General features: G+C 39.1%; 1 protein-coding gene across 2 annotated transcripts; it reads left to right on the top strand.

Annotated features, from left to right (window-relative positions):
• LOC109960231 (HHIP-like protein 1) lies at window positions 1-26,360 on the top strand. Of its 2 annotated transcripts, none has more exons than XM_020600170.1 (14): window positions 1-1,323; window positions 14,497-14,761; window positions 15,604-15,883; window positions 16,231-16,356; window positions 16,561-16,704; window positions 17,641-17,753; window positions 18,091-18,231; window positions 19,465-19,539; window positions 20,092-20,218; window positions 20,439-20,581; window positions 21,058-21,139; window positions 21,720-21,802; window positions 22,063-22,566; window positions 24,382-26,360. In XM_020600170.1, the coding sequence occupies exons 1-14, from the start codon at window positions 1,012-1,014 to the stop codon at window positions 25,110-25,112; spliced, it is 3,126 nt and encodes a 1,041-aa protein (XP_020455826.1). In that variant the 5' UTR covers window positions 1-1,011; the 3' UTR covers window positions 25,113-26,360. The 2 variants fall into 2 exon arrangements, with proteins under 2 accessions (XP_020455826.1, XP_020455827.1); XM_020600171.1 differs by having other exon boundaries at window positions 22,063-22,401.

Raw genomic sequence — 26,360 nt, forward strand, 5'->3', positions numbered from 1 at the left:
TGCTGAATGTGGGGGAGAGGTGGAAAGTTGCAGCTTTAGGGCTGTGTAGACCACATGCTATGGCAAGGAATGCCTGTGTCTTTGTAGGAGACTGAAAGAGCAAATGCAAAGGAGTGAGGAAAAGGAGGAGAGAAGTGAAGAGGGAGGGATCTAAAGAAAGGCTGCAGCGTGGCTCTGTGTCTGAATGAAAGAACCTCTCTCTCCCACTCTCCGTCTGTTTGTATGGCTTATGTCTGCTGCAGCAAGTGACCATATGCCCAGAACAAACACAACAGGACTCTCAAGCTGGAAGTGAATACTGTGCAGAAACATCGCCTGAGGACACAACTTTAACTTTTTAATGCTTTTTGAATGTTTCCCCCTTTTTTCTAAAATGCTGGATTGCAACATGTTTTGATGATTGCTTCCAGAAAAATACTTATTTTTGAGAACGCATCACATCATGGATGTTAAGTTTCAAAAACTGGAAGATTTGAAAACCTTATCTCCTTTAAGAATTTGTGTTGATCTTTAGAAACTGACTGAAGCTGTCTACACCAACAAGACACTGGGACACTGGATCGGCCAACCAAATGCAGGTCTCCTCAACATCAAAATAATTTACAGGATCTGGATCAGTGTGATCTTACCTTACCTAATTTACACACTTCACTGGAGGAACCAGAACAGTCCTGAGTGCTTTGTAGGTCTCTGGCCAACTTGCAAGCAGGTGTGATGCTGGCTCAGCGTGTGTTTGATACACACACTCACTCTTCTACACAGACACACATGGTTGCCTGAAACCGCAGAGACCAAGATATTAAATGAGGACATCTGATACTCTAAACTCTTATAGAGAATCTAACGTTGGGTCTCACACTTGCATTTGACATATGCTGGTGGTTATGTAACATGTACATCGGCTTCCTGTTTCTTACACATTATACTGAAATATCTCAAGTTGCTTTGGTTTACTGCATTATTAGGTGAAAAGCCAAACTATCCCGAGCTAAAATACAGCATCTTTAGACCATGACATTACACATCTGCAGTTTGGTACCCCATCACATCCTGGAGCAGGACTCCCTCCACCGTGTCCTTCTGCCCTTGCTGTTGTTGCTCCTCCATGCTTGGCGGGGGAGCTGTCACCCCCAATGTTTGGACTACAAGCCTCCGTTTGAGCCTCGGCAGCCACTGGGATTCTGCAAGGAGTATTCCAAGTTTGGATGCTGTGATCTGGAGAAGGACAGGGAAATAGCATTCAAGTTTGCCACCATCATGGACAACTTTGACCATTTAGGTTACAACACCTGTGGCAAGTACATACGCAGCATCCTCTGCCAGGTAAGAGAGACATTTCATTATTTTTAAATCGTTACTGTGTTTGATTATATAGGGAAGCCCTCCTCTTCCTGGGCACCTTGATATTAAAGAGCTAATATTTGATCACATGACCCTCCAAAACTTAAAAAAGCAAAATGGAACTCTGAAACTATACCATCGTGCTGAAAACATTTACCTGTCACTTTCTAAAGTCAATAAATGTGAGACAGTCATTTTCACTGTGGGATAAATATTGTCAGATACACGTTGTAGTGACTATACTGTCCCAGACAGAACCTCATGTAAGGCATACAGGTATGTTGGGAGAGTTTGTCATTGTTCAGATATTGAATGATAGCTCATTTTGAGCAAATGTCATTGAGCACAAACGATCTCCACCCACTCTGCAGGAGCTAGCCGTGACTTTACATCAACTCCTGACAACTTCACTTCCACCCTTTGCCTTGCCAGAGATTTAAATTGGCCTAACTCTGTGCCTCTGAAGTACACGGAGAGCCCTCCAGAGATCTGTTTCTTTCAGCTGTGCAAGTTATTTATTGTGACAGAGATGTTGCTGCTTGTCTGCCTTCTAAGAGGTCATTGAAAATTAATGACTGGTGTCATAAATGTGCTGCAGAAAGTCACACAGTATTTTCTTTAGTTCCAATTCATTGTAAGAAGTTAAAAATGGCATTAAAAATTGGTGCTAAACTATATGACTACACAATTAGGGTCTTTTTCTTATTTGTAAAATTATTCTTACTCTTTCATAAGTTCTTAATTTTATTGATTGGTTGAATGATTAGATTCAAGGCTCAATAAGGTAGAATTAAAAAGAAAATGCAGCCATCACATGCCTAATGTTGAGGAGTTCAGTTTACTAGGCCATTTGAGGCTTTAAATATTTGGTGTCCTAAATTATTCAGAAGCTATTGAAGTGAAATTTAAAAACACTGGCATATTGTATAGTATGTCTACTTCAGTGGTTCAGAAACTGATGCCAGGAATCTCAGTGTGAAGTGATCTCAAAGGATACACAGCCTACATAACAGAAGAATCATATTAGAGAAAAGACTGTATGCAGAGCTTTTAAATCTTATAATAATAAGCAAAGAGCTATACATCTGTTTAATGCCTTGTACTAGCCTAGAAATGATAAATATGCAGTTCCAGGGACATGTTTATTGTACTGTTTAGTAAAATAAATTGATGAAAAATACAAATATGCTCACAGAGACATTTCAAACAAGTGTAAATGAGTGAATGGGCAAAAAGTGAAAGTATGGTGCAATGCATAGAAAAGTGCTATGCAAGTAAAAGACCGTTTACCAGTCTTGCCACACAAGGCTCTGGCCAGAGATGTCATTTAAACTTTGTGTATTGTTAAAAGAAACCAAGAGATGGATAACCATGGCTGTTTTAAGTTTTAAAATGCCTAAGCTAGGAGCTGTTCCACGGTTTATGGGGCTGCTGCTTATCAGGATGTCTTTCTGGGCAACTTCAAGATATTAAACCAAACAGACTGTTGTTGTTTTTGTGCTGCAATTATTCAACTTGAGGAGAGTGCTGCCATTGTATTATTAGCACACAATGAATGCCCAAAGAGCATGGTCACTTGCTCGTGCTTATTGTCATCAAAGGTGGACCTGTATGATGGACAGGCTAAAAGACTGATTTGTAAATTTGTAAACTCATCCTTTAGTGGAATTAGTCAGGACATAGATTAAAATACAGGACTTTTTTTAAAGTGAATGAATTAAGTTGTGGAGCGTTATCTTTTCCAATATGTAAACTTCAGGCATGTGGCAATGTAGTTTTTGGAGAGCAGTGGATTCCTCTATGGTGTCCTGTCATGAATACCCTGCCTGTTCAACATTTTGCATATGGTTGACTCATGAACAGAGATGTTAACGAGGAAACAAAAAGAGTCACTGATGAAGAGGAAAAGACACAATTAAAGGAATGCGTGTATACAGTTGTTAATAATCTGTTTTCAAGGATTCTTAAAAAAGCTGGTGTCAAGACCACTATGGATCAAACAGAACTCCGCGTCGATCGACTGTTTGATAAACTATGGGCTCTCCTGGAGTACAAAGAGATTGTCTATAATGCAAAAACATTCCAACGCCTAGACAAAAAAGTCTACAAGGACCTGTGCAAAGATTTCAGCAAGGTTGACATTGCGTTTCGACTGCATATGACTGATTCAGTATTTGAAATTTACGTCCTCTCCACTCTCAACAAGCACATAATTAACCAACCAGTGAAAGGCAGCAAAATTTGCAGGTTCTTTTCCAATGTCCGCAAGTTCATCTGCAAGCCCTTCCAGAAGTAATTCATCTAAAAAAAAAAATATTTGGGGGTGGGCGGTGTCTCATCCTCCTCCTTGCTTTGTGGGTTTTTACTCCGGGTGCTCCGGTTTTCTCCCACTTCAAGTGTTTGAGCAAGATATAAATCATCACTGTAAATGTTCTGATTGATAAATAGCTGTTGAAAATGTAAAAATAAAATACAAATTAAATTTCTGCTCATTTCTCATTATTTTCATTAATACATGTAAATATGAATCTACTAATTTATTTGAGCACCAGCTCTGGTGTTAAAGTTTTAGTCATGACCCAAAATAGTGACAGTAGTAGAAATGTTAGGTCTGTGAAACTCTTTGTTTGCAGATGAAAAATCTATCCACCCCTCTCCATGGTGTCCTGTCACGAATTCACTGCCTGTTCAATATTTTGCATATGGCTGACTCATGAACAGAGATGTCAACCAGCTGCAGTAAATCCCTCAAGTCGACTATGTTTTCCAGAAAGAACTATGGCATTTGACAGCGCCCAGACACAGATTTGTAGGCACAGTATCAGATTTGAGAACGGTAGGTTTAGAGCATTCGAGGATTGGGGAAGGGGTTAGGGTTAGGTTGCATTTTTTTGGCTTTCTCAAATCTGATTTTGGTTACTGTACCTTCCGTCTCTGATTTTCTGTAAATGCTACCAAACTACATGGCCCTTTACAGTAAACATTTTCAGAAATTATTGGGATGTAGCTGACATCACATTTGATAATTTTCTTGATAGAGCTGATGGTGTTATCTGTCCAGATTGATTGAGATTGGCAGAAGACTTTGGAGATCACAAGGTGGGGCTGCTGCAACATGGCCTAAAGATGTTGAGGAATCTTTTCTTCATGGATTTCTTTTTTCTTTGTGTTTTTCTGAACCTCCTCCATTTGACTTTCCAAAGTTTTTAGTTTTTCCACAAGTACATCCATAGAGTGCAGTCTTTCTTTCTTCGGGTACAAAGCCTGGTTAAGGGTCCTGATAGACTCCAGGAGGCTGCACTTTTCCTGATTCCACTGGAGTCTTTCATTGTCCAGGTTTTCCTGTGCTTGTAGAAATGCTGCGTTCAGATTGGAGGTTGCCTCTGTGTGCTTACTAAGGAGGCAGGGCTTCTCCTGATTCCACTGGAGTTGTTCATTGTCCAGGGCTATTTTGGCCTGGATCAAATCTACCTTCAAGCTAGAGGTTGCCTCTGTGTGCTCGGCTAGAAGACAAGACTTCTCACTCTCCCACTGACATCTTTTGTTCTCCAAGTCCTGAGTCAGTGTTGCCTTTAAACTGGAGGTTTCATCCATGTGTTCAGTGAGGAGGAGGGACTCCTCCTGATTCCACTGGACCCGTTCATTTTCCAAATCTGTTTTTGCCTGCATCAAATCTGCCTTTAGTCTGTACGTTACCCTAAAATCCTTACAAATAAGAAGCTGGAACAGCTGGCATTTTACATGAAACTTACTTAAACAATCAGTTATCAAAGAATAACTGGCAATAATTATTTTTTGATTGATGAACAAATAGATTTATCATCCAGGAATTTCACCTTTTTTTTCAGACTTGGTTATGGGGTTTACACTGTTCTTTCATTCATTCATTTCTTTTATAATGTAATTTCATTTAGGCTCAGGGAAGAAAGAAGGAAGGAAAAAAATGTGTTTGAGCATGTGTTTGATACACACATTCACTCTTCTACACACACACACACACACACACACACACACGGTTGCCTAAAACCGCAGAGACCAAAATATTAAATGAGGACATCTGATACTCTAAACTCTTTATAGAAAATCTAACTTTGAGTCTCACACTTGCATTTGTGTTTGATTATATAGCCAAGCTCTCCTGTTACTTTCTAAAGTCAATAAATGTGAAACAGTTTTCACTGTGGAATAAATATTGTCAGCTACATGTTGTAGTGACTGTACTGTCCCAGACAGAACCTCATGTAAGGCATACACTTGCTCATGTTTCCAGTCCCAACCAGGAAACCTGGTGTTGACATCTAGTGAGTTACACTAAGTTGTTTTTAGGATGAGGACAGAGTACATATTTTGAGCAGTTTATTTAAATGTATGTGAATTTGTTCCTCTGGTTTGTTTTATTATGTAATAATGATGCTATTTATATTTCACTAGGGACCAAATAACCACATAAAAATACAGAGTTCTGTTTCACTACAAAAGAAAATGTGATGGGGTTTTGTTAGAAGTGAGAACCTACTCTCAACAAAGTACAGCAAGGAATAAAATGTAATTTAATAGGTACACAGACAGGTTGACATCTGTTAACCAGCAATTACCCGTGCTTAGAAATCTAAACCACAGTCTTAATTTATGGCTCATGAGTAAATTTGTAAATGGGCTGTGTAAACCAAAAATAAGCCAAGTAATGCTCTGCAATAAAGCAAACTTCTCAGCAGTTGCTTGGAATAAAGAATATGAATAGCCCTTTTCACTGAAACATTACAACTGAATTTTAGAGAAAATCTTTTGAGCCACAATTCTGAAAGAAAACTTTTGACATAATGATGTAAATGTTATTACAAAATGTCTCAGCAGCAAAAATTATTGACTTGAAACTGTCAAAGAGAGACTTGAAAAAAGACCGACTGGCATAAGTTTTCATCTATGCGCAACTTATACAGTAAATCCAAAAAGCACAAACTGTGCCTCATCCTTTCCAAATTACCAGAAAATATTTGTCCTGTATCTTCTCTCACATGAAACCCAGACATGAATTAACTGAACCACAGATACTTTTGCTATGAGAAAAGAATGCGACACAGTTTAATACACTGTAGCACACTTGATTTAAACCTTAACTACTATACATCATCAGAAAATTAGTGTATTTGAATGTTTTGGATATGAACTAATATATATATATAATACCTGAAGTCCCTCCTAAAACAAGTTAATATTTGTACTCAAAAACAGAGACTTCTGCTGCATTAGTGAACAATCCGTGTGTAAAATGTAACTCTGTGCTTTTATGCAAAGGGCTGCATTGGTCAGGGGGTTAGGGGGTGCAGGGGGAGTGTCGTAGGCGTGTACAATACAGCCATGTTGTGATGAATCAGTGTGAGTGGCTTCATTTATGTTTTCAGCCCATGAGTTTCCATTGTGTTTTGGTTAGCCATGCCGCTCTACCTTAGCACAATTTCTACCACCAGTGTGTCATTGATTAAAACCAACCAACAAACAAAAAAACCCCACTGTTTAACATCTAGTATCCTAACTAACAAAAACGCATGGTGCGTTATGATGCTTTAACTGTGGCCCAAATTTAAAAGTGAATAGCAATTAATGCTCATGTTAACAAACTAAACACAAGAGTCTTCTTCCTGTGGGCAACCATGTTCTGACCGTCCCCTGTACATGACTGGTCAGCGCAGCATGATGTCACCGTCCAGTGTGGCAAAAGTCGAACCGGATCCAACCATTTCATTGCGCGGGGCTGTGTTGTTTTGCTGGAGCCTGCTGTGGTACTGGTGCCAGCTGCCAGAAACACAATCCCCCATAGAAATGAATGGAGAGGGCTGCGTTTTGTCACACCTTTGAAACTCAGTCTCATCATGGGCTTCGTGTGACTAAAGCTAAATATTGTCAGAAATTTGAGTTTTATTTTTAGTGAGTTTGCAATCTTAGTAAATGTTGGGGAATCATAGGTATTTCTATTTCAGTACCATTACACATTTCAGTTTCTTTTTTGGGCCTGCTAATCTCAGGCAGAATTCTGCACTACACTCCCACCTCTCCTTAACTGGCAGAGCAAGCCTTGACGCCTGTCTCTCTCACTGATTGCATAATGAGGGGTTGACCTTGCAGCTCAGACACTAACTATGTGCAGATCGTGACTAAATTAAATGACAGATGGAGCACAAATGCAGCCTGGCCCATATGTTTCAAATAAAACCTTCATCTGCTGAAGCCTAAAACAAATGGGCTGAGGTCAATCCCAGAAATAACACTTTCATCTTTGATATCAACATAAAATCAGTGGAAAAAACAAATCACAAGTCTTCCTTGCAGTTTGAAATGTTATAAACTATGTAAAAACGGTGACTGTAAAATATAGGTTTTTATCACTGTGGTAATTATAGTCCACTATGGTTCATTCCAAGCTGTGCAGGCTGTGTCTGGAGCATAATGACAGCGCACGTGGAACTTTCAATGGTTTGTTTAAGGTGATCAAGATATAGCCTGGGTTCAGAACAATGTAAATATGTACAGCTTAAGGAGGGGTTTCACATCACATACACACCCAGTCTTAGTTAACAAATTGCTTTAGAGAAACTGTTTTAAAGAAACTGCTGCAGGTATAGAATTTGTTCATTTATTAAATGAGCACAATAATCATAAGAGTAAATAAATATATTTCGGTTCCAAATGTCCATTTTCTATTTTTATGATGTCAGTCTTTTGACCAGAAGGTAAGTCACATAAAGTGGGCTATAGCACCAAGATGAGCATGTTATGAATGTTTCTGCCTTCATAAACCCTTTGGAAGAAGACCCAGTTTGTGCTAAAAGGTCGATGGTTTGAAGTAAAAGAGGCACTGGAGGTGGTCCATTTACCCTACTGAGGGTACTTATCCTTGATAAACCCACCAGACTGAGAGCCTCTGTTTCTGATGCACTGCAGGAGCTTGCTGGCACTAATATCAGTGAGACAGGGAAGATAGAGACAGAGAGGTGGGGGGTGACAAGCCATCATATAGAGAGACAGACGGACAAATGAGTGAATGGAGTGTATGAGTGAATTTGTGTGTGGGGACTCGTCTTCCTTGTGGTGGCCTGATGCTGGTCCCCACAAGGTAATAGAATCCACACACCGTCCAACAAATACAAAGAGGCTAAACATCCTCTTCAAAGCTTTAATTGTCCTCACATCACATAAAAAAGATTGGGAATAAATCACTTCAAGAAACATTTCAATATTACATCTTCATTTGTGTCAAAGTAAATTAATAAATTTAGGGAGACAACTTAGTTTAAGGTTAGAGTAAGGTTAAGGTGAGGTTAGCCAAGAGGCAAGTGGTGGTTATGGTAATGGAACAGACAACTATTTCCTGCTCTGGACAGGGGTACAGGATATATTAGGTTTCAGCAAGAGAGGGACAGAGCAACAGAGACAGGAGGGGGGAAAACCAAGATGCATAAAAGTAGTCAAATAGATATGGTCAAGTAGAAATGAAACAGACAAACAGGCAAAGGAACCTAAATAAAAAAGGGAGGTCAGTAAACTCCATAAAGAGAAAGACAGAAGTTATAAGGGGCTGTCAGTTTAATGCAGCCATATTAAACTGTGTTATAACGACAAGTACTGCTCAGCCTTTCTTTGTCTATTAAATACATTCAATATCAAAATAAAACCCACCTGAGGCCACTTGAAAAACATTTAGTGAGGACTTAAGAAAACAACATAACTAATACATTTTTCTGCTGTTGCATTTTTTATAAATACTTTTAATGTAAGTACTGTAGCAGTGTTTAACAAATGTTGATTGGTGCAGCTTGCTTTGAGAGCAGCAGAAAGGTGCAAGTGTCAAATACACAAACACACAACAACAATAACTTGCTTTTTGTTTGTTTGTTTGTTTTTCTTTTCAGACCACAATCACAACTACTGTACTGGGGTTTAGCATCCGCATATTGTATAGAATCAAACTCTGGATTTGACTTACAGTAGTTGAATCAGACCAAGTTCCATGGAAAAGCTGTAGCTAAGTTTGTTGTCTGTGGTTCAGGAGGTCGAGCAGGTCATTTCCTAACGAGAAGATTAGTGCTTTGATTCCAGGCTTGTCCAGTCCACATGCCGAAGTGTTCTTGAGCAAGACACTGAATCCCCAGTTGCTCCTCATGATGTCACCAGTGCATGAATGAGTGAGTGCTTGGGAGTGTGAATGAGCGAATGGCGAAATAGTGTGAAAGTGCTTTGAGTGTGCTGCAATGCATAGAAAAGCGCTATATGAGTATAAGACCATTTACCATTTTCTCTTTTAACTGTCTTCTCTACTGTCAATCAGTGCAGTATGGGGAGTCAGGAAGATAGATGCCAGGAACCAAGAGTCAAAAAAAGGTTTTTATCAAGTTTGTATCTCAGTCTATTCTCAAATGGACATTGCAAACACCAAATTATAGCGGTATGAAGTGGCTGCATTGCTTGGAAACAACAGCTAGTATTTACATGCATTTAGCCTGCCCTGTGATAGACTAACCAAAAATTAGACTGTCTCAGAACAATGGCTGGTTTTTCAGTTTTAGTGCGTCATACAGCAGAAGTAAAGACAATACAACTGCAGCTGCAGTGATGACTAGGCAACCTTAACCAGCTGCTGTGCATGCACCACAAGTGAATTGTACCGGAGGATCAGAGAGGCTGGCCCACTGAATTCAATGAGAAAGTGTGTCCAATCATTTGGCTGGTATTGTACATAGTTTTGGTTTTGTTTTGCTTTTAGTAAAGTGTCTTCAGAACATCTCCTCTGTTGGAGGGAGGAACCATCATTCTACTGTGAGGAACCTTGGAGTCATCTTTGATCAGAATATGTCCTTTAAATCACACATAAACCAAGTATCTAGATCTGCCTTCTTTCACCTGCGCAATATTGCAAAAATCAGGAGCATCCTGTCTCAAAGTGATGCTGAAAAACTGGTCCATGCATTTGTTACTTCCAGGCTGGACTACTGTAACTCTTTACTATCAGGATGTCCCAATAATTCCCTAAAAAGCCTCCAGTTAATCCAAAATGCTGCAGCCAGAGTACTGACAGGAACTAGCAAGAGAGATCATATCTCTCCCATATTAGCTTCTCTCCACTGGCTCCCTGTAAAATTCAGAATAGAATTCAAAATCCTTCTCCTAACATACAAAGCCCTTAATAACAAGGCTCCATTGTATCATAAAGACCTCGTAGAGCCTTATCATCCTAACAGAGCACTTCACTCTCAGAGTGCAGGTTTACTTGTGGTTCCTAGAGTCCACAGAAGCAGAATGGGAGGCAGAGCCTTTAGCTATCAAGCTCCTCTCCTATGGAACCAACTCCCAGTCTCAGTTCGGGAGGCAGACACCCTCTCTACCTTTAAGATTAGACTTAAGACGTTCCTTTTTGATAAAGCTTATAGTTAGGGCTGAGCCTTCCCTTAGTTATGCTGCTATAGGCCTAGGCTGCTGGGGGCCCCATGATGCTCTGAGTTTCTCTCCCCTCCCCTCCTGCTCTCCTCTCCTCTCCTCTCCTCTCCTCCCCTCCCCTCTCCTCTCTCTCCCTATGCTTCTATATGCCACCATTACACATCACTAACTTTGTGTCTCCTCTCTCCCATAGTGTGTCCTCTCTCTCTCCCTGTACCTTTCTGCAGGTTGCAGCCGGGGTCTGTCGGAGGTTTCTTCCGTTAAAGGGAGTTTTTCCTCCCCACTGTCACCAAGTGCTTGCTCAAGGGGGATTTGTTGGGTTTTCCCTATGTAATAATATTGATAACAGTAAGGTCTAGACCTTACTTTGTAAAGTGTCCTGAGATGACTTTTGTTGTGATTTGGCGCTATACAAATAAAATTTGATTTGATTCTATTTGATTTGATTCCAAAAAAAAAAGGAAAATAACTGAACGATTAATCAATGACTACCACATAAAAAAACTTCTCATTTATTTTTTCATTTATTTTTCTTTTAATTTGTCAACATCTCTATTTGCCACTTGCCAAATAGCTTAGGTAAATTAAATTACCATAATAATATGTTCAGATGATATTAAAAAAGAAAATGTATTCTAATCACAATTATGTTTCATAAATATTTTCTGGAAACATAATACCTGCTCTTGCTTAAATAAACTTTCCTACTGTATAATAAGGTTAATAAATGGAACTTTCGGAAACATGAATAAATTCAGTCACCCAAGCGTCCATCTGCTCCACATCCCAGTTTGCCTCTGCAGTTCAGACTGAACCCAGAGTTTGTTTAGCCCTAAAGCTGTTTCCCTGGAAGGCTTTGATTTCCGTCCAGCAATGTACTTTCATGTCATTTAACAAAGATTCTTTATTACCGTTAGCCATCTGCCCTTTTAAAAATAAAATCATTTTATTTTTAGCTTTGGTTCATTTGAGGAGCCCACTGAGCTGCAGCAACAGCAGATTCAGCTGTTAGATAAAGCCAGAAACATACCTTCTAACCCACCTAAGTTAAACAATATTACATCAATAACTTATTAAATTAATAATTTCACAAGGCCCCGTGAAAAATGGACATTCTCAGATAAATAAGGGGACATGTGCCATGTTGTACAGTACCCACTGTTACGTCTTTTCTGGGTTCTGAGTGAAGGCTGTCGACAACACAATAAACCACGAGGGCGCTGTAGAACAGCTTAAGAAAACTTGATGTTGAAGATGACAAAGATTTTGCTTCTCATTCAAGTTCTAAAGTTTGAAGGCATGTTGTTTTAAAAATTCTAAGTGGATTTATGAACATTTGTTTGTGATGGACATCAGAGATAGTGTTATCTTCAGAAAGGGTATGTCATGCTGAATCTAAAAATATGTGTTCAGATTTTACTGAGATGTAACTCCAAGAAGTGGTATGAATTTTATTGCAAAGTGTGATATCTGGATGAAAGTACCTTAATGGCCCCTCATTATTTGGCCCATGTACCCTTGCTCCATCTGTGTCCCACTTAAACTCCTTCAAAATATGAAACTCTGCTGTAAAATAACTATGTCAAAGAAATTATGTAGAAGTTAGCCAGAATAAAATAAATGCAAACACACCCACACACATATAAACTCATCCTATAGCACTTAAAAACAACTAGATTTTGCTTCAAGTGCTTTACTTACACTTGGTAAACATAACAATATAAAACATAAATTGGCAACACAGAGACAAATAAAAGTGATCAATACCCATAAAACTGGTAACACTGTTGGGAATTGAAAACCAAATTAAATTAGTAAAGAGAGCAAAGGTGGTGACAGGGGGAAGAATGTTCCACAATTTAGGTGCAGCTGCAGTGAAAGCAGGATCACTCCATCATTTACATCTTAATATGGGGACTTCTAAAAGTAGCTGACTAGATGACCTAAGTGCTCATCCATATCGGCAAAGTTGTAGTAATTCTATTAAATAAAGAGGGGCCAGGCCAACAAGGGTTTTAAAAACAAACATCAGGAGTTTAAATTTATTTTATCTATTATATATATAACACATTTGAAGGAACATGGACAAATATACATTAATAACCAAACCAGCACATAGTGCATACAAATACTTGCAGCAACACCCATATGCACACAGACTTGCACACATTTTTCTTTTTTCTGTCTCTGTATTACATCCATAATTAATAATGTGTCATGCTTAATAAAGCTTTTTTGAACCTGACATACACAAAGAAATAACTTGGGAATTTTAAGCAGTAAATCCAGGTACAAGCGAGTGCACACACACACACATACAGTTTACTCATGTAGGTGTATGAATAAAGCTCTAATTTCTTGTGTGTTTGTGCATGCCTGTTTGTACATGTGCATTTTCTGTTTCCTGTGTGTGTTTGTGCATGTGTACCAGTGTTTTCATCAACCAGATATATCAGTTACATCTCTGTTAGAGATACAACATATAAAATAAACATGCAGTCACAATTAAATAATGTAAATCACAGTAATTTTGTCGCTACTATAACACTAAAATATAGAAAAGCTATAATATTTTCCACAGTGATATTATTCTTAAAATACCTTTGACACTAAAATGTAGTTTTGAACAATAGCAATAGTTTTCCTTTTGTAAAAACTACTACAGCACATTCTGTTTTAAAGTGCTATGTGGACTAGTCTAAGTTCTTCTGATAAGTTAATTTTTTACCTACATGCAAAAAAAGACATTATTTGGAAAAATGAACTCACCTCAACAAATTATGCACTTGAAATAAAATACAATGTATGTCCTTCTGCAAGTTGCATTATTGCTCCTATGGGCATTAGGCATGCACTAAACCTGCCTGACATTGGACATAATCACAGTCTGGGTCATCCAGTTGACCCTAAGGACAGATGGTTTTTCATATTTGGGTTGCCAAATCTTTTGTCAGCAAATAATTATCCTGTTTGTTACTTAGCCACTGTTTCCTCTTGATGCTCAGTTAGCCTGATCTGGCGCTGAGTGAAGGAGCACCGGTCGACCACATGATGGTGTGGTTGCTGTGCCTCTGTGCCTACAGCTCACCAGTCTGGGTGTGGACAATGTGGTTGTGACTTAATAACTGACTGGACCTTCCTGGGATCCATTTATACCAAGCTGTATATAACCCAGGCCTGAGGAGTTGTGGTGGTATAAATATGCAGTTCCTCTATTTATGTAATCCATGCATGTCTTTAAATCTATGTCTGAGATAAACATATCAGCTTAAAAAAGGGTTAAAAAGTGTAGCATATAAGGCAATACAAATTTGTTTATTAGTGTTGCACATTTTCATACACAAAGGCAGTTCAGAGTATTTCACATAACACTTGCATACATAAAAACCCTGCAAGAAATAAAAGCATGAATGACCTTTTCATTTTAGCTGTTTTTAAGATGCCAAAATGATGATCTTGTTACAGCTTTGGTAGGGCAACTGAAAATTAAATAGACCATCCACATAGCTATAATAAGCATCTCTATAGTCTTGGAGAATTTGAAAAAAGGGGAAGGATATATACTAGGTTGAATATGAGGGGCCCAAGAATCAATCCTTGTGGGACACCATGCGTCATGGTGGTTCTTTCAGATTCATAATTACCCATACTGACTACACATCCCCTGTGTCCTATAGATTTAACAGAATTTCCAAAATTGTAGTTGTTAAATCTTTTCTGTTCCAGGAGTGTTCTCCATACGCTGCCCACCTGTATGATGCTGAAGATGCCAACACACCTATGAGGATGTTGCCCGGATTGTGTGGTGATTACTGCTTCGACTATTGGCATCAGTGTCGGTACAGTCTCAGCCTCCTCCTGGAGGACTTGGGTAACCCACAGCAGTTTTCAAACCTGACTTCAACAATAGAAGAAGATCGCAGGAGGTTCTGTGACTTTTTGGAGCTGAAAGATAAACAGTACTGCTATCCCAATGTGTTGACAAATGCAGGTATTGTGTATACATATGAGACAGATGTATATGTTCACTAGTAGGCATGCACTCACAAGTTAACATTGAAGTGTGAGGATAAAAGTGAAAGTGAATATGAGCTGAGGAAAAACTGAACAATAATGGTATCATAAAGTGACAGAATGGGCCACATCCACATCAGTCTACACTTATGGTAACAAGAAAGTGTAATTGTGAATTATGGAAAGACAGGATCATACCAGCGAATTTCATCCAGCGAATGAAGCATGGTTTGATCTGAAGCCGGTACAAATCCCTCAGATTCTCTTGTGAGCGATGTGATTTACAAACACCCTCTCCCTCCTCAAACATGTTCTTAACTCTGACCAGTTCTCAGAAGACTAACAGCTGCCACTCTGACAGCAGGGCTGCAAATTTTACTCCTGCTTTCTCCTGAAGTTAAATTTCAGTGGCAGTTCCTGCTGTCGTAGCGCTGGTAAATCAGGCACTGAGGGTATTTGTTTCCATTCTCTCCTCCATTAAATGGGAAGACCTTAAAATATAGACCAAACATGCAAATTACTGTGGTGCCGCCTTTCTGCCATATTTATGTGCAAAACCCCTCTGTGAGTCCTTAGTAAATATGAACACATGCAATTTCACTGTTTAGTGCCAAAAAATGAGCCGCAAATCTTATAAATAGTTCCCTTAGACACCTACACAACAAGAGGCTGCAGTAATCTTACACCACACCCACCTGTTTAGTCTTGAATACAGCTTTTCCCTCAAATCCATTTTCTGTTTTGGGTGATTATAATGATCCATGAATCTAGCCCTTTCCTTTATCATCTCCCTTTGTGTGTCCTCTTTTGTCTCCCCAGAGCTAAACGTCAACCTTGGCTTAGTACGTGAAGATCCTAAAGGTTGTCTGGAGTTATGTTTAGAGGAAATTGCCAACGGGCTCCGTAACCCTGTGGCCATGATCCACGCAGATGATGGAACACATCGCTTCTTTGTTGCAGAGCAGCTGGGTTATGTATGGGTGTATTTGGCCAATGGCTCCAGGATTGATCGTCCTTTCCTCAACCTCACCAGGGCTGTCCTTACAACGCCATGGGCTGGAGACGAGAGGGGATTTCTCTGCATAGCTCTCCATCCAAGGTTCACACACTCATAATACCATCCATCCATTTTCTATACCGCTTATTCCCAAACGGGTTCACGGGGGGCTGGAGCCAATCCCAGCCAGCTCCGGGAAAGAGGCAGGGTACACCCTGGACAGGCTCTGCACAGAAAGCCCCCGGGTTGGCCGGGGCTCGAACCCAGAACCTTCTCGCTGTGAGGCAACAGCACTGCCCACTCATAATACCAGTACCAGTTATTTGTGAGGGTTATACAAAGAACCCAGCAAGGGTGTTTTGCACAGTTTTTAAAGGAAAAGTTCACTCTGTCTACAATGTGAGAAGGAGGACTTGGACAATAACATTTAGCTTCTCTCCTGTGCTTAGGTTTACCACGGTCAGAAAAGCCTATGTCTACTACTCTGTGTCTGTCAGAAAGGAGGAGAGGATACGTATCAGCGAGTTCACAGTGTCAACACATGATGACAACCAACTAGACCACTCATCTGAGAGGTCAGAGGTTCAAAGAAGTGGAAATGATATCAGAGAGACAAAAACCTTTTCTGCTACTTTGTGTCTGTAAACTGCAAACTGATGTACTGTAGCCTGCATGATTTTGCATGGACATCCTTAAATGTGTGCCCTCAGTGTATTTTATTTATTTGTCTCAAATGACATGACTACATTTATTCATCCTACTATTATATCTTGCTGAAGAACCATTCTTGAGGTGGTAGAGCCAGCATCCAATCATAATGGAGGACAGCTTCTGTTTGGCCAGGACGGGTATCTGTACATCTTTATTGGTGATGGTGGGCGAGCCGGGGACCCATTTGGAAAGTTTGGCAATGCACAGAACAAGTCAGTATAATTGAACTAATGCACTATCTTTGGTGCATTACAGATGATTAGAATGACTATTGTACAGTATGCTGACCTAGCATGTTACATCACATTGCTGACAAAGCACAATGTTGCTGTAAGAAAATTACACAATTATGTAAATGTGTACCACCACAGGTGACCTGTAAAAACCTGCAAATTCCTTATGCGAGCAAAAAAAGGACTCATAACTACAAAGCCTTAGCCTTACATGTAATTTAAGATAATTAACCTAAATGAGATAAACACATCCCTTTCATTTCTGTAGGGATGTGTTCATCACTTGAACTTTTTTAACTTTTATTAGCCTCCATGACATTGTTGAGATGTTAGTTACATAAACAAATATAAACCTAAAACCAAAGTCTAGTCAAAACAGGTAAAGAGCCAGCCAGTTCTGCCAAGAATGATTGCCCATTAATTAAATAAAGACTAATGAAAAGGATCAAAATGATAGAGAACAGACTTTAAAACTGTTGGTCAGTGACAAATTTAAATGATTGCTTTGTAAATAACTAGTTGTCAAGGGTGCACAGCTTATCATAAACATTTATCCTTGAAACTTGGAAAACCCTGCACTTGTTTATTGAAATTCTACTTCAGGGTTTATTGACAACACCTCAATACTTCGAAATGAAGAGGGCTGAACACATTTGGATGTGTGGATGGGCATTAACAGGCTAAATGCAGGCACAGCTGAAAGGTTACTGCAGCAGCAGTGCGAATGAACTGTTCAGTCATTAAGACAAGCAGAAGTTTCCTTTAATAGAATACATACTATATTTTAACCAAGTAATGGTGGGGAAATGTAGAAGCCAGTTCACTGATCGCACTTTTACATGAGTTAAGATGATTGTTCAGATTCAGGTAAAGAACTTTGCATTAAAACTGAAACTTTCTTACTCCCTCGTCTAGGTCGACCCTTCTTGGCAAGGTGCTGCGTGTTGATGTTGACAACAATGATGATGGTGCCCCGTACAGCATTCCCTCAGACAACCCGTTCCTGGGGGAAAATGAAGCTCGACCTGGTACATCTCTTAAAATGTGTAAAATGATTTCGTCATGTCTGGTGACTTTTAAGATGAACTGAATGTTTAAAATTAATGGCACATTTGTAAATACAATCTAGATTAGTTTTTGGACATAATGTGTGACTGCAGCAGGACTTAGAAAACATATTGTAGAATTCTCTAAACACTGCAATTTTTAAATAAAACATGCTTTGATGCTATGATAAATGATTAGTCACTGTTCATTCTGGAATTGCTTTAGCTTTGCGTACATAGTTTCTGTAGATTATTATCTCAGTCGGTTCAAGGGTTGGATGCTACTTGTGCCAACTTTCTCACCTGTCTTTCTTTGCAGAGATTTATGCCTATGGAGTGCGCAACATGTGGCGTTGCTCCATTGACCGTGGTGACCCCGCTACAGGCCGAGGCAGAGGCCGGATGTTTTGTGGTGATGTGGGCCAGAACAAATATGAAGAGGTGGACCTTATTGTCAAAGGCATGGTGATTTTAGTTTGAAGCGACATTTCACTTTGGAGGGATATTTTACTTTTTAGCTTGAATACTTATAAATCCTGCACCCAAGAACAATTGTCATTGTTGTTCCTGTTTTGGCTGCTTGCTGTTGTTTACGGTCACCACAGCAGATCATTCCAGTCCACTGGATGCCCTTCCTGATTTGGCCCTTCCATTTTTTATCTGGGCTTGAACCTGATCACACTGACAGTGCTCAAGATTTTTCCACTGCTCCCAAAAGGAGCAGTTCGCTCTTAGAGTACATAAAATAGCTGTCATTATGTACTCACTCCCGTATCATATAAAACTGTTCTCTCAAAGACCACACGGCCAGACAGCATGGTTTAATCTCAGCCTTCACCCTAACAACTAAGGTGAACAGGGGTCTGGTTTTGTAGAGTTTCAAAAAGGGCATGAAATAAACACCAAATTACAGCTTGTTGTGCAATGGTTGCATGAGTCCAAAAGTATATTTAACATCAACTACTGGTCAAAGGTTTTTGAAGACCTCAAATTTTTTCCAGTTTTATTGAAATTTATGCAGCCCAGGCAATAACCTCAAATGGTACAAAGCTAAGACCAGAGGTAAAGAAAAAAAACAAGTCACCAAAAATTATACTGTACATTTGATTTTTATTTAAAGCAGGGCTTTTTCAGGGATCAAGTAATAGGTTAATTGATACCTTTTCTACAGCAGTGGAAGTCAGTGTTCCAACTTTTGTTGATTACTTACAACAACAAATTCTATTTGTACAAAAGTAGTGCTGGAAAAACCCACACACTCTGAAACGCTACTTGGACAAAGGCAGTCAGACTATTTCAGAGTTTCATCCTATAGAAGGATAATTACCCCAAAACACTTCTGGGCTGTGTAGAGGAAAAGAACAAGATGTCAGGTTTCAAATGATGGAATGGCAGCACAGTGTCCAAACTTTACTGCCAAAGTGAAAGCAAAGCAGCCTATAAACACAGCACATTTGTGGGAACATCTGCAGCAGTGCTATCTATTCAAACAAGACTTGATTCCAGTTGTAGACATAGTGCCACAAGTGTGTGTTCGCCTGTTGACTTACACTGATAACTACTATAAAATGGAGGTTTTCTACAACATTTGACTGATGGTGTATATTTACCGCACTATGACTAGGATGTTACACAATACATGCATAATTTTTGTCTAAGAAGTTGCAGTAACCTTGTCAATATATGGTTGAAGGGGGAAACTACGGATGGAGGGCCAAAGAGGGCTTTAGCTGCTACGATAACAAACTCTGTCAAAACTCATCTCTAGGTGAGTCAACTCTCTGACTTGCTTTCACTGACACAAGAATCCACAAACTGTATCAAATTCTGACACAGAAGGACACAAAATAGCTTCTGCAAAATGGATAGTGATATGAGCTGCGATGTGTTTTTCTGACTTTCATAAGTGACACTGTTGAGTAGGATTAGACTGTTACAGTGTGTATGATACTTCTGTTTTGCAAAAGATTCTCACCAGTAATGTTAGCAAACTGAAAGACTTTCTCAAGCTCCAAAATGTCCCACTTGTCTTATTTTGAGGTGATGCTTACATTACAACTTTGCAAAATTTTCACAGTGGTCTTTAATGCTACAAATGTTAATGGCAAACTTTCTAATGACGCAAAATGATAGTTATATAGCATTAGTTTAAAAATTTGGCAGCTAAGTCTTTGATGCTTTACTGTAAATATGCAATTTGACCTATTTTGATGCTTATCCTTCTATGCACCTAAGTATAACAATGTAACTCCAACACTGTGTTTTTGTGTGATTAACGGCATTAAATGATGCATTGTTTCCATCATCTGTGTTTGTGCAGATGACGTCTTGCCTATATTTGCTTACCCTCACAAGTTGGGCAAATCAGTGACAGGAGGATACATCTACAGAGGCTGTCAGATGCCCAACCTCAATGGACTCTACATCTTTGGGGATTTCATGAGTGGGTGAGTATTTCAGCCACATTCAAAAACTGAACATTTAGATATATAAGCTGATAACATCAAGTTGTAAGTGTGACTGAAGAAGCATAACCACTTTCAAATCAAGTACATTTCATTTATATTGAGCACACAGTTTACAGTAAGTATATAGATGTTTTTGTAAGGATATGTGTATATATATATATATATATATACAGATTTATTCATCTCTGTTTCTGTTCAGGCGTTTGATGTCTTTGAAGGAGAATGTCACAGGTGAATGGCAGTACAATGAGATTTGCATGGGCAGAGACCAGACGTGCAGATTCCCTAGACTCATCAACAACTATCATAAATACATCATCTCTTTTGCTGAGGATGAGGCAGGTAATGACTCAAGTTACTAAACTGTCTCAATTTCTGAAAGGTTTACAAGTTCCAGTAGAGGAGTAGTGCTCACTTTAAATCAGTTATGAATTAAAGAGATGAGGGAGTGTTGCACACATCCTGCCAAACTCAAATAATCTTTTCTCTTAGTTTGCTCTCTTTCTGAAAGTTACTTGGAGGAGAATTAAGCTGAAAAGTTCAAGCAAATTGCAAACCCCTTTATTATAAGACACCTCCTCTCATTTTAACTTAACACACGTTTTGTTATTGTGGGACTTCTCATCGCTTTCGCCATCACCCGTTTTTATGTTTTTCTCCATCTCTCCTTTACTGTCTTTACTCTCGCTCCAATCTGTGCTCTTGTAAATAACTCCCTCCCTCTCTCTCCCTTCCTTTCTTCCTGCTGTTCACCATATTTCCACCTCTCTCGCACTGTCTGCCTCACTCTCTCCCTCTTCCTCTGTTCATTTCTCTAGGTGAACTGTATTTCTTAGCCACACGAGCCCCGAGTGCCGCAGCCAGAGCAGGAGTCATCTATAAGATAGTGGATCCATCCAGGTGGCTAGATATTATACACATCACTTCAACAACAAATGCACTTTTATTATAACTACAGTGTTTGGTGTAGATGTTTTGGTTTAGATACATTTACTGCTGCACATATTTTATGGCATTGTCAAGAGGCCAGCTACTGTATAAGGTGCCCCTGAGAGTTCAATTCATCGAAACTTTAAACAACACACAAAAAGACAAAGCACATTATAATACAGCATCCTCACTAATTTGACACCATATGTGCAGCATTAGAAAAAATCTGCAAAGTGAGCAAACACCACCAAATAAAAACTCCCCTACCAGCCAGTCTTATAAGACTTCATGATGGCAATGATAAGAAAGCCTGATTTCTTATTGAGGCTCTGATTGGCTAGAGAGGTCAGTTCTGCTTGTGACCATGATAGATGGTGATACAAATCTACTTTCAATCAGCTATTATCAGCTGACATATCAACCCCACCAATTTACTAGTCTAGCTCTAATTACGGTAGAAGAACAGACTAAATTTAGTTATAAGCTACAGGACTCAAAAAGCATGTAACAGGTTATGTGTATGCTAATGTTTTTTCTCCCGACCACACAGACGAGCACCACCAGGAAAATGCAGCATCAAGCCTTCGCCTGTTAAGATAAAGGGAAAGCTGATTCATTTCCGCCCCAAAGAAGGTAAGCAAAGCATTAAAAGGATGATTCTTCTTCTTCCTAGTTTTCTTCTGTTCCACTTTTATTTTTGCTGCTGTTTTATACAAACATTAGACTGTTAGCCAGATGCACTCTACCACAACTTTATTAGAGCTTTATCTGTATACTAATGTGTATTACTCTCATTATCTTGTCAATACACATCATGTAGTTAAATAATATGGACAGACTGAGTAGGTTTTGCTGTGGTATAAAAGTTAATTTTTTTCCTTTCTTGTTTTCAGAGTTCGTAGTTAATAAGAAACCGACCACCACACCTGTTCCGACGACGACCACAAGAAAACCTACTACTACAACAAGAAAGTCACCACGAAAACATATAAGGATAATAAAGCCACCAATGCCAACAAGAAAAACAACGAGAAAAACGCAACTACCATCACCACCAACGACGGCAACACGAAGCACATTACAGACAACAAGAAAAACAACAGTGAGAAAGACAACCTTACCGCCAACTATAAAAGCAACAGCAATGATAAAAACAACCTCAGCCACAACAATAAAACCAACAACTGTCAAGATGGCCATGGCAACAACTCCCGCCCCAACCACACCCACTGGTAGGCCTACTGGTGCACCTGGTTACCAAACCAGCCCCATTGGTTACCCAACTCCTAAGTCAGCTGTTAATCCGAGCACTAAACCGATTGTTAGGATTAACAGTAAACCTACCAGCAGAGCAGTGCATGCCGTGCCGCGAGGAGAAGCCACCAGCATCAGACCAGGTGGCTTCTTTGTCTGTGCTTTATCTTGGCTTTACATTTTAACATGTTAACAACTAAATGATCATTTTCCATCACCAGGCATGTTTTCAAATGGAACTTTCTTTACAATTAACTCACAATCATAAAATCACACCACTCCTAGATAAGAAAACTGTACATTACAACTTTGCAAAATTTTCACAGCGGTCTTAAATGCTATAAATGTTAATGGCAAACTTTCTAATGATGCAAAATGATAGTTATATAGCATTAGTTTAAAAATATGGCAGCTAAGTCTTTGATGCTTTACTGTAAATATGCAATTTGACCAATTTTTGGATTTTTCTATCAGTTTGTCATACTGCAGGCAGATGCGGACTTTAATATAGTGCAGCTGTGGTTATTTTAGAGTGTTGATTAAAGCTCCACAACAATTTTACTGCATTGCAAAAAACCATAATAGTGTATATTTCTTATCGCTACCTAGCAAAAATTATCCAAAAATGAGACAGTCACATATTTATTTTAAATTATTCATTAGATTGGTTGGCAAAGTCATCTTAAAAAAAGGTTTTACAATCCACTAAAATGACTGAACTCATAATTATTGTCATTACTCCTGAGAAATCAATATATTGTAGCTATATCTAAACAGGTAATTGATTAATACAATTTTGTTCTTTAACCTGTACTTTTTATCAGTCTTTACACGTACTCTGCAGCATCTCTGCAGTGGAAGACTAAAATGAAAATTTTAGTCATAAACCTTTTTAAATGGAATCATAAATGTAAAATGTAAAAATGCAGTAGAATTGCTGGAAAATTAATATTAATTACAAAAACAACTGTTAAAAGTATGTTATTAATTCATAGGTTTACCTGTATAGATATAAACTGTGGATGCACCAGAAGCTTGTATTAGACTCAGGTGACCGTCATTCAGAACTTTAATTCCTGTTAGTGTGCTTTTCTTTGCTGATACATGAATCTAAAGCAGGATTAATGGTGGTTATTTATGTTTCGAGTATTTGCACTACCTAAAACTTAAATCAGGTACATTGACATTATTTATTGTGAATAAAGGGTTCTGCATCAGTCTCAGTTTGGACATTCATCTTTGTGTGTGAGTGTGTTTGTCTTTTTTGTTTTTTTTTACTATTCTTCGAGAAGAAAAATTCTTTAAATGTCTTTTGTGAGCAGTCAGGTCATGGAAGGTGCTCAGTGAACATAAAGCAGCAATTTTGTTGAATTAGTTACAGGAATGATTCGATAATTTTCAAACCACTCATTTGTTTGTTAGTTTTTTTTTTGTTGGTGGTGTTTTTTTCCTGATGTATATAAGGCTACAGCCAAAATCTGGTTAGCTTAAAGCATAAAGACTGTAAAACTGGGCAAACATCTGGCTTGGTTCTGTCAGAAGAAAATAAAATCCGCCTTGTTGAATCTAACTGGTATACTTCTAAAAACAAACAAACGAAAAAAGTGGTAAAACAACAATTTGTAGTTTACAGGAGATTATGTCCATCTCTTAACCGGGTGCAGTGAATTCCTGTACACTTTTAGACTTAGGTTTCTGCAAGGATGTACAGTTAAAAAAACAGCACAAAGGGTATCTGTTGTTCCCAGACCAGCTGTTTCCCTCTGTTTCTGTCTTTATGATAAGCTAACTGAATGCCTCATATTTAGGCCACAGATACAGTTTGAGTGATATATCAAATAACACCTAATATGTTTGTTTCCCAGAACATCTAACATGCCTATAAAGAAAAAAAAGAAACATCTAACATTGTGAAACTCTATATTCAAATAAAGAGGGTGATTCTGTCTTTCCTTCAGGTTATCGCACATCGCCTGTCACCTCCTCTAGGATCGCTCAAACCCCAGTCATCATGACAGCTCAACCAAGGAGGCCTCTTCAGCACCCATCTAGTACTACCCCTCAACCTTTAACCTCACCACAGCCTTCTGCATCCACAACACCTCTGAAACGACATTCTATGGCTCTGACCTCTGCATGTTACCCTGAGCGTCTTGGAGTGTTGACCACACCACAACCATCATATTGGAGCCACAAGCCCCAGAGACCACCAACCAACACCACATTGCCTAAAGCACAGGAAGAGAAGCTGTGGCTGGGAGAGAAACTTGACAGACCTGGGGAGGGCAATCAGATATATAAGAGGCCCAGAGGACGTGGCAGAGGTCACGGTTACAAAAGAGGAAGAAGAGGGAGAAGGCTGAGGGTTGGCTCAGTGCGGCTGGTGAGCACCGATGGTTTATCAGATCGAGGTAGAGTGGAGATCTTTATCCGAGGGGAGTGGGGAACAGTGTGTGATGACCTTTTCACTAGCAAGGCAGGCACAGTGGTGTGTCGACAGCTCGGCTTTGCGACGGCGCTGGCAGTGATGAAGAGGGCTGCGTTGGGGGAGGCACACAGCAGCGTCAGAATCTTTCTGGATGACGTGGAGTGTGACGGCGGGGAGAGATCACTACTGGAGTGCAAGAGAGCCATGGTTGGGAAACACGACTGCTCACATGAGGAAGATGTAGGGGTGATCTGCGGCTAGCGCAGAGGGGTTAAAAGTAAAGGTATAGGAAGACAGTGGAGTAATGTATAGTACTGTCACACACAGGAAGTGACAGGATTGGGAAGAATCAAGCACAGAAGAAGAGAGTATTTGCAGAATTTACAGTATTATAGATTATTACAGACCTTACACTTTAAGCAACAATGTCAGTGACATCACGTTGCTTTATTTTTTCATGTTTACTTGTTTTACATTCAGTAGTGTGGCTCCGTTTCTAGATTCCAGCCCCTTGCTAAATGCCAAATGTCCGTCTAACATTGCCTTAAAATACTTTCTATGCACTTTTAACAAAGGGCAGAGGAGAATGCCCCTTTCTCTGGCTTAGTCTGATTTATTTGAAGGGAGTTTCTCTTGAATCTAATCAGCCTGCTAATTATTAAACTAAATTAAACATTTTAGTTTAGCTGCTGACATTTTCTAAGCCTACTCACTCTTAAGCCTTGTGTAATGTTTTGGTAAAATCAACATTCACGGCAGCAATCAAACTAAATCAAGTCATTTCAGTGACTTCAGTGAAATGTGGCTTGGCTTGTAAATTCATACCACCTACCATCCAAATTTATAACACTTTGCACAAATTGTACAGAAGAAACAAGGCATCCACTTCACCACTTAAACCACATCTACTCCTAATAGTAGTGACACCGGCTGGATGGGACAACTAATGTTCCCTTGAAATATCTGGTATAACTGTGTGGTTATTGAACAAGAGTCCAAAATATTTAAAAGGACCCTCGAGTGCATTTTGATGTGTCACGTTCTAGTGTGACCTGGCACACTTACTGCCAAACTGATCCATTTTTAAATCAATCGAGACAATGCAAAGCAGTAACCTTAAAAAGAGCCTTATTGGAAAAGTGCAACTAGTGATACTGACTAGAGTGTAGATTTCAGGGGTGTTGATTGTTCAGTTAAGCACAAATTTTTCATAAAAAATGTTTATTTATTCAATATAAACTGAGTTAGCTGAGAAACTTTAATGCCATTCCAGTGGCTCTGTTCAGATATTCACTATGGAAAAAAGGCACCCAAATCTGTTAAAAAAAAGTCAACTGTGTTCTGAGAAGATATTTGTATTTTTGTATTGAATCATTTCGGCAGGACTATTTTCTATGTGGATTTCAATACCTTCTTGAATGTAGTTTTAAGATGATGTTTTATAAAGGAAATGCTGGACATTCTGTACAATGAATGTAATAAAATGCCTCCAGAGTTATATAAAGATAA

The sequence above is a fragment of the Monopterus albus genome, unplaced genomic scaffold (genome assembly GCF_001952655.1).
Source record: "Monopterus albus unplaced genomic scaffold, M_albus_1.0 scaffold45.1, whole genome shotgun sequence".
Taxonomy (NCBI): domain Eukaryota; kingdom Metazoa; phylum Chordata; class Actinopteri; order Synbranchiformes; family Synbranchidae; genus Monopterus; species Monopterus albus.

Coding starts and splice junctions, on each gene's coding strand:
- LOC109960231 (XM_020600170.1), top strand. CDS start 1,012: ATGACATTACACATCTGCAGTTTGGTACCCCATCACATCCTGGAGCAG. Junction 17,754..18,090: donor GGAAAATGAAGCTCGACCTG/GTACATCTCTTA, acceptor CTTTCTTTGCAG/AGATTTATGCCTATGGAGTG. Junction 20,582..21,057: donor TTTTGCTGAGGATGAGGCAG/GTAATGACTCAA, acceptor TCATTTCTCTAG/GTGAACTGTATTTCTTAGCC.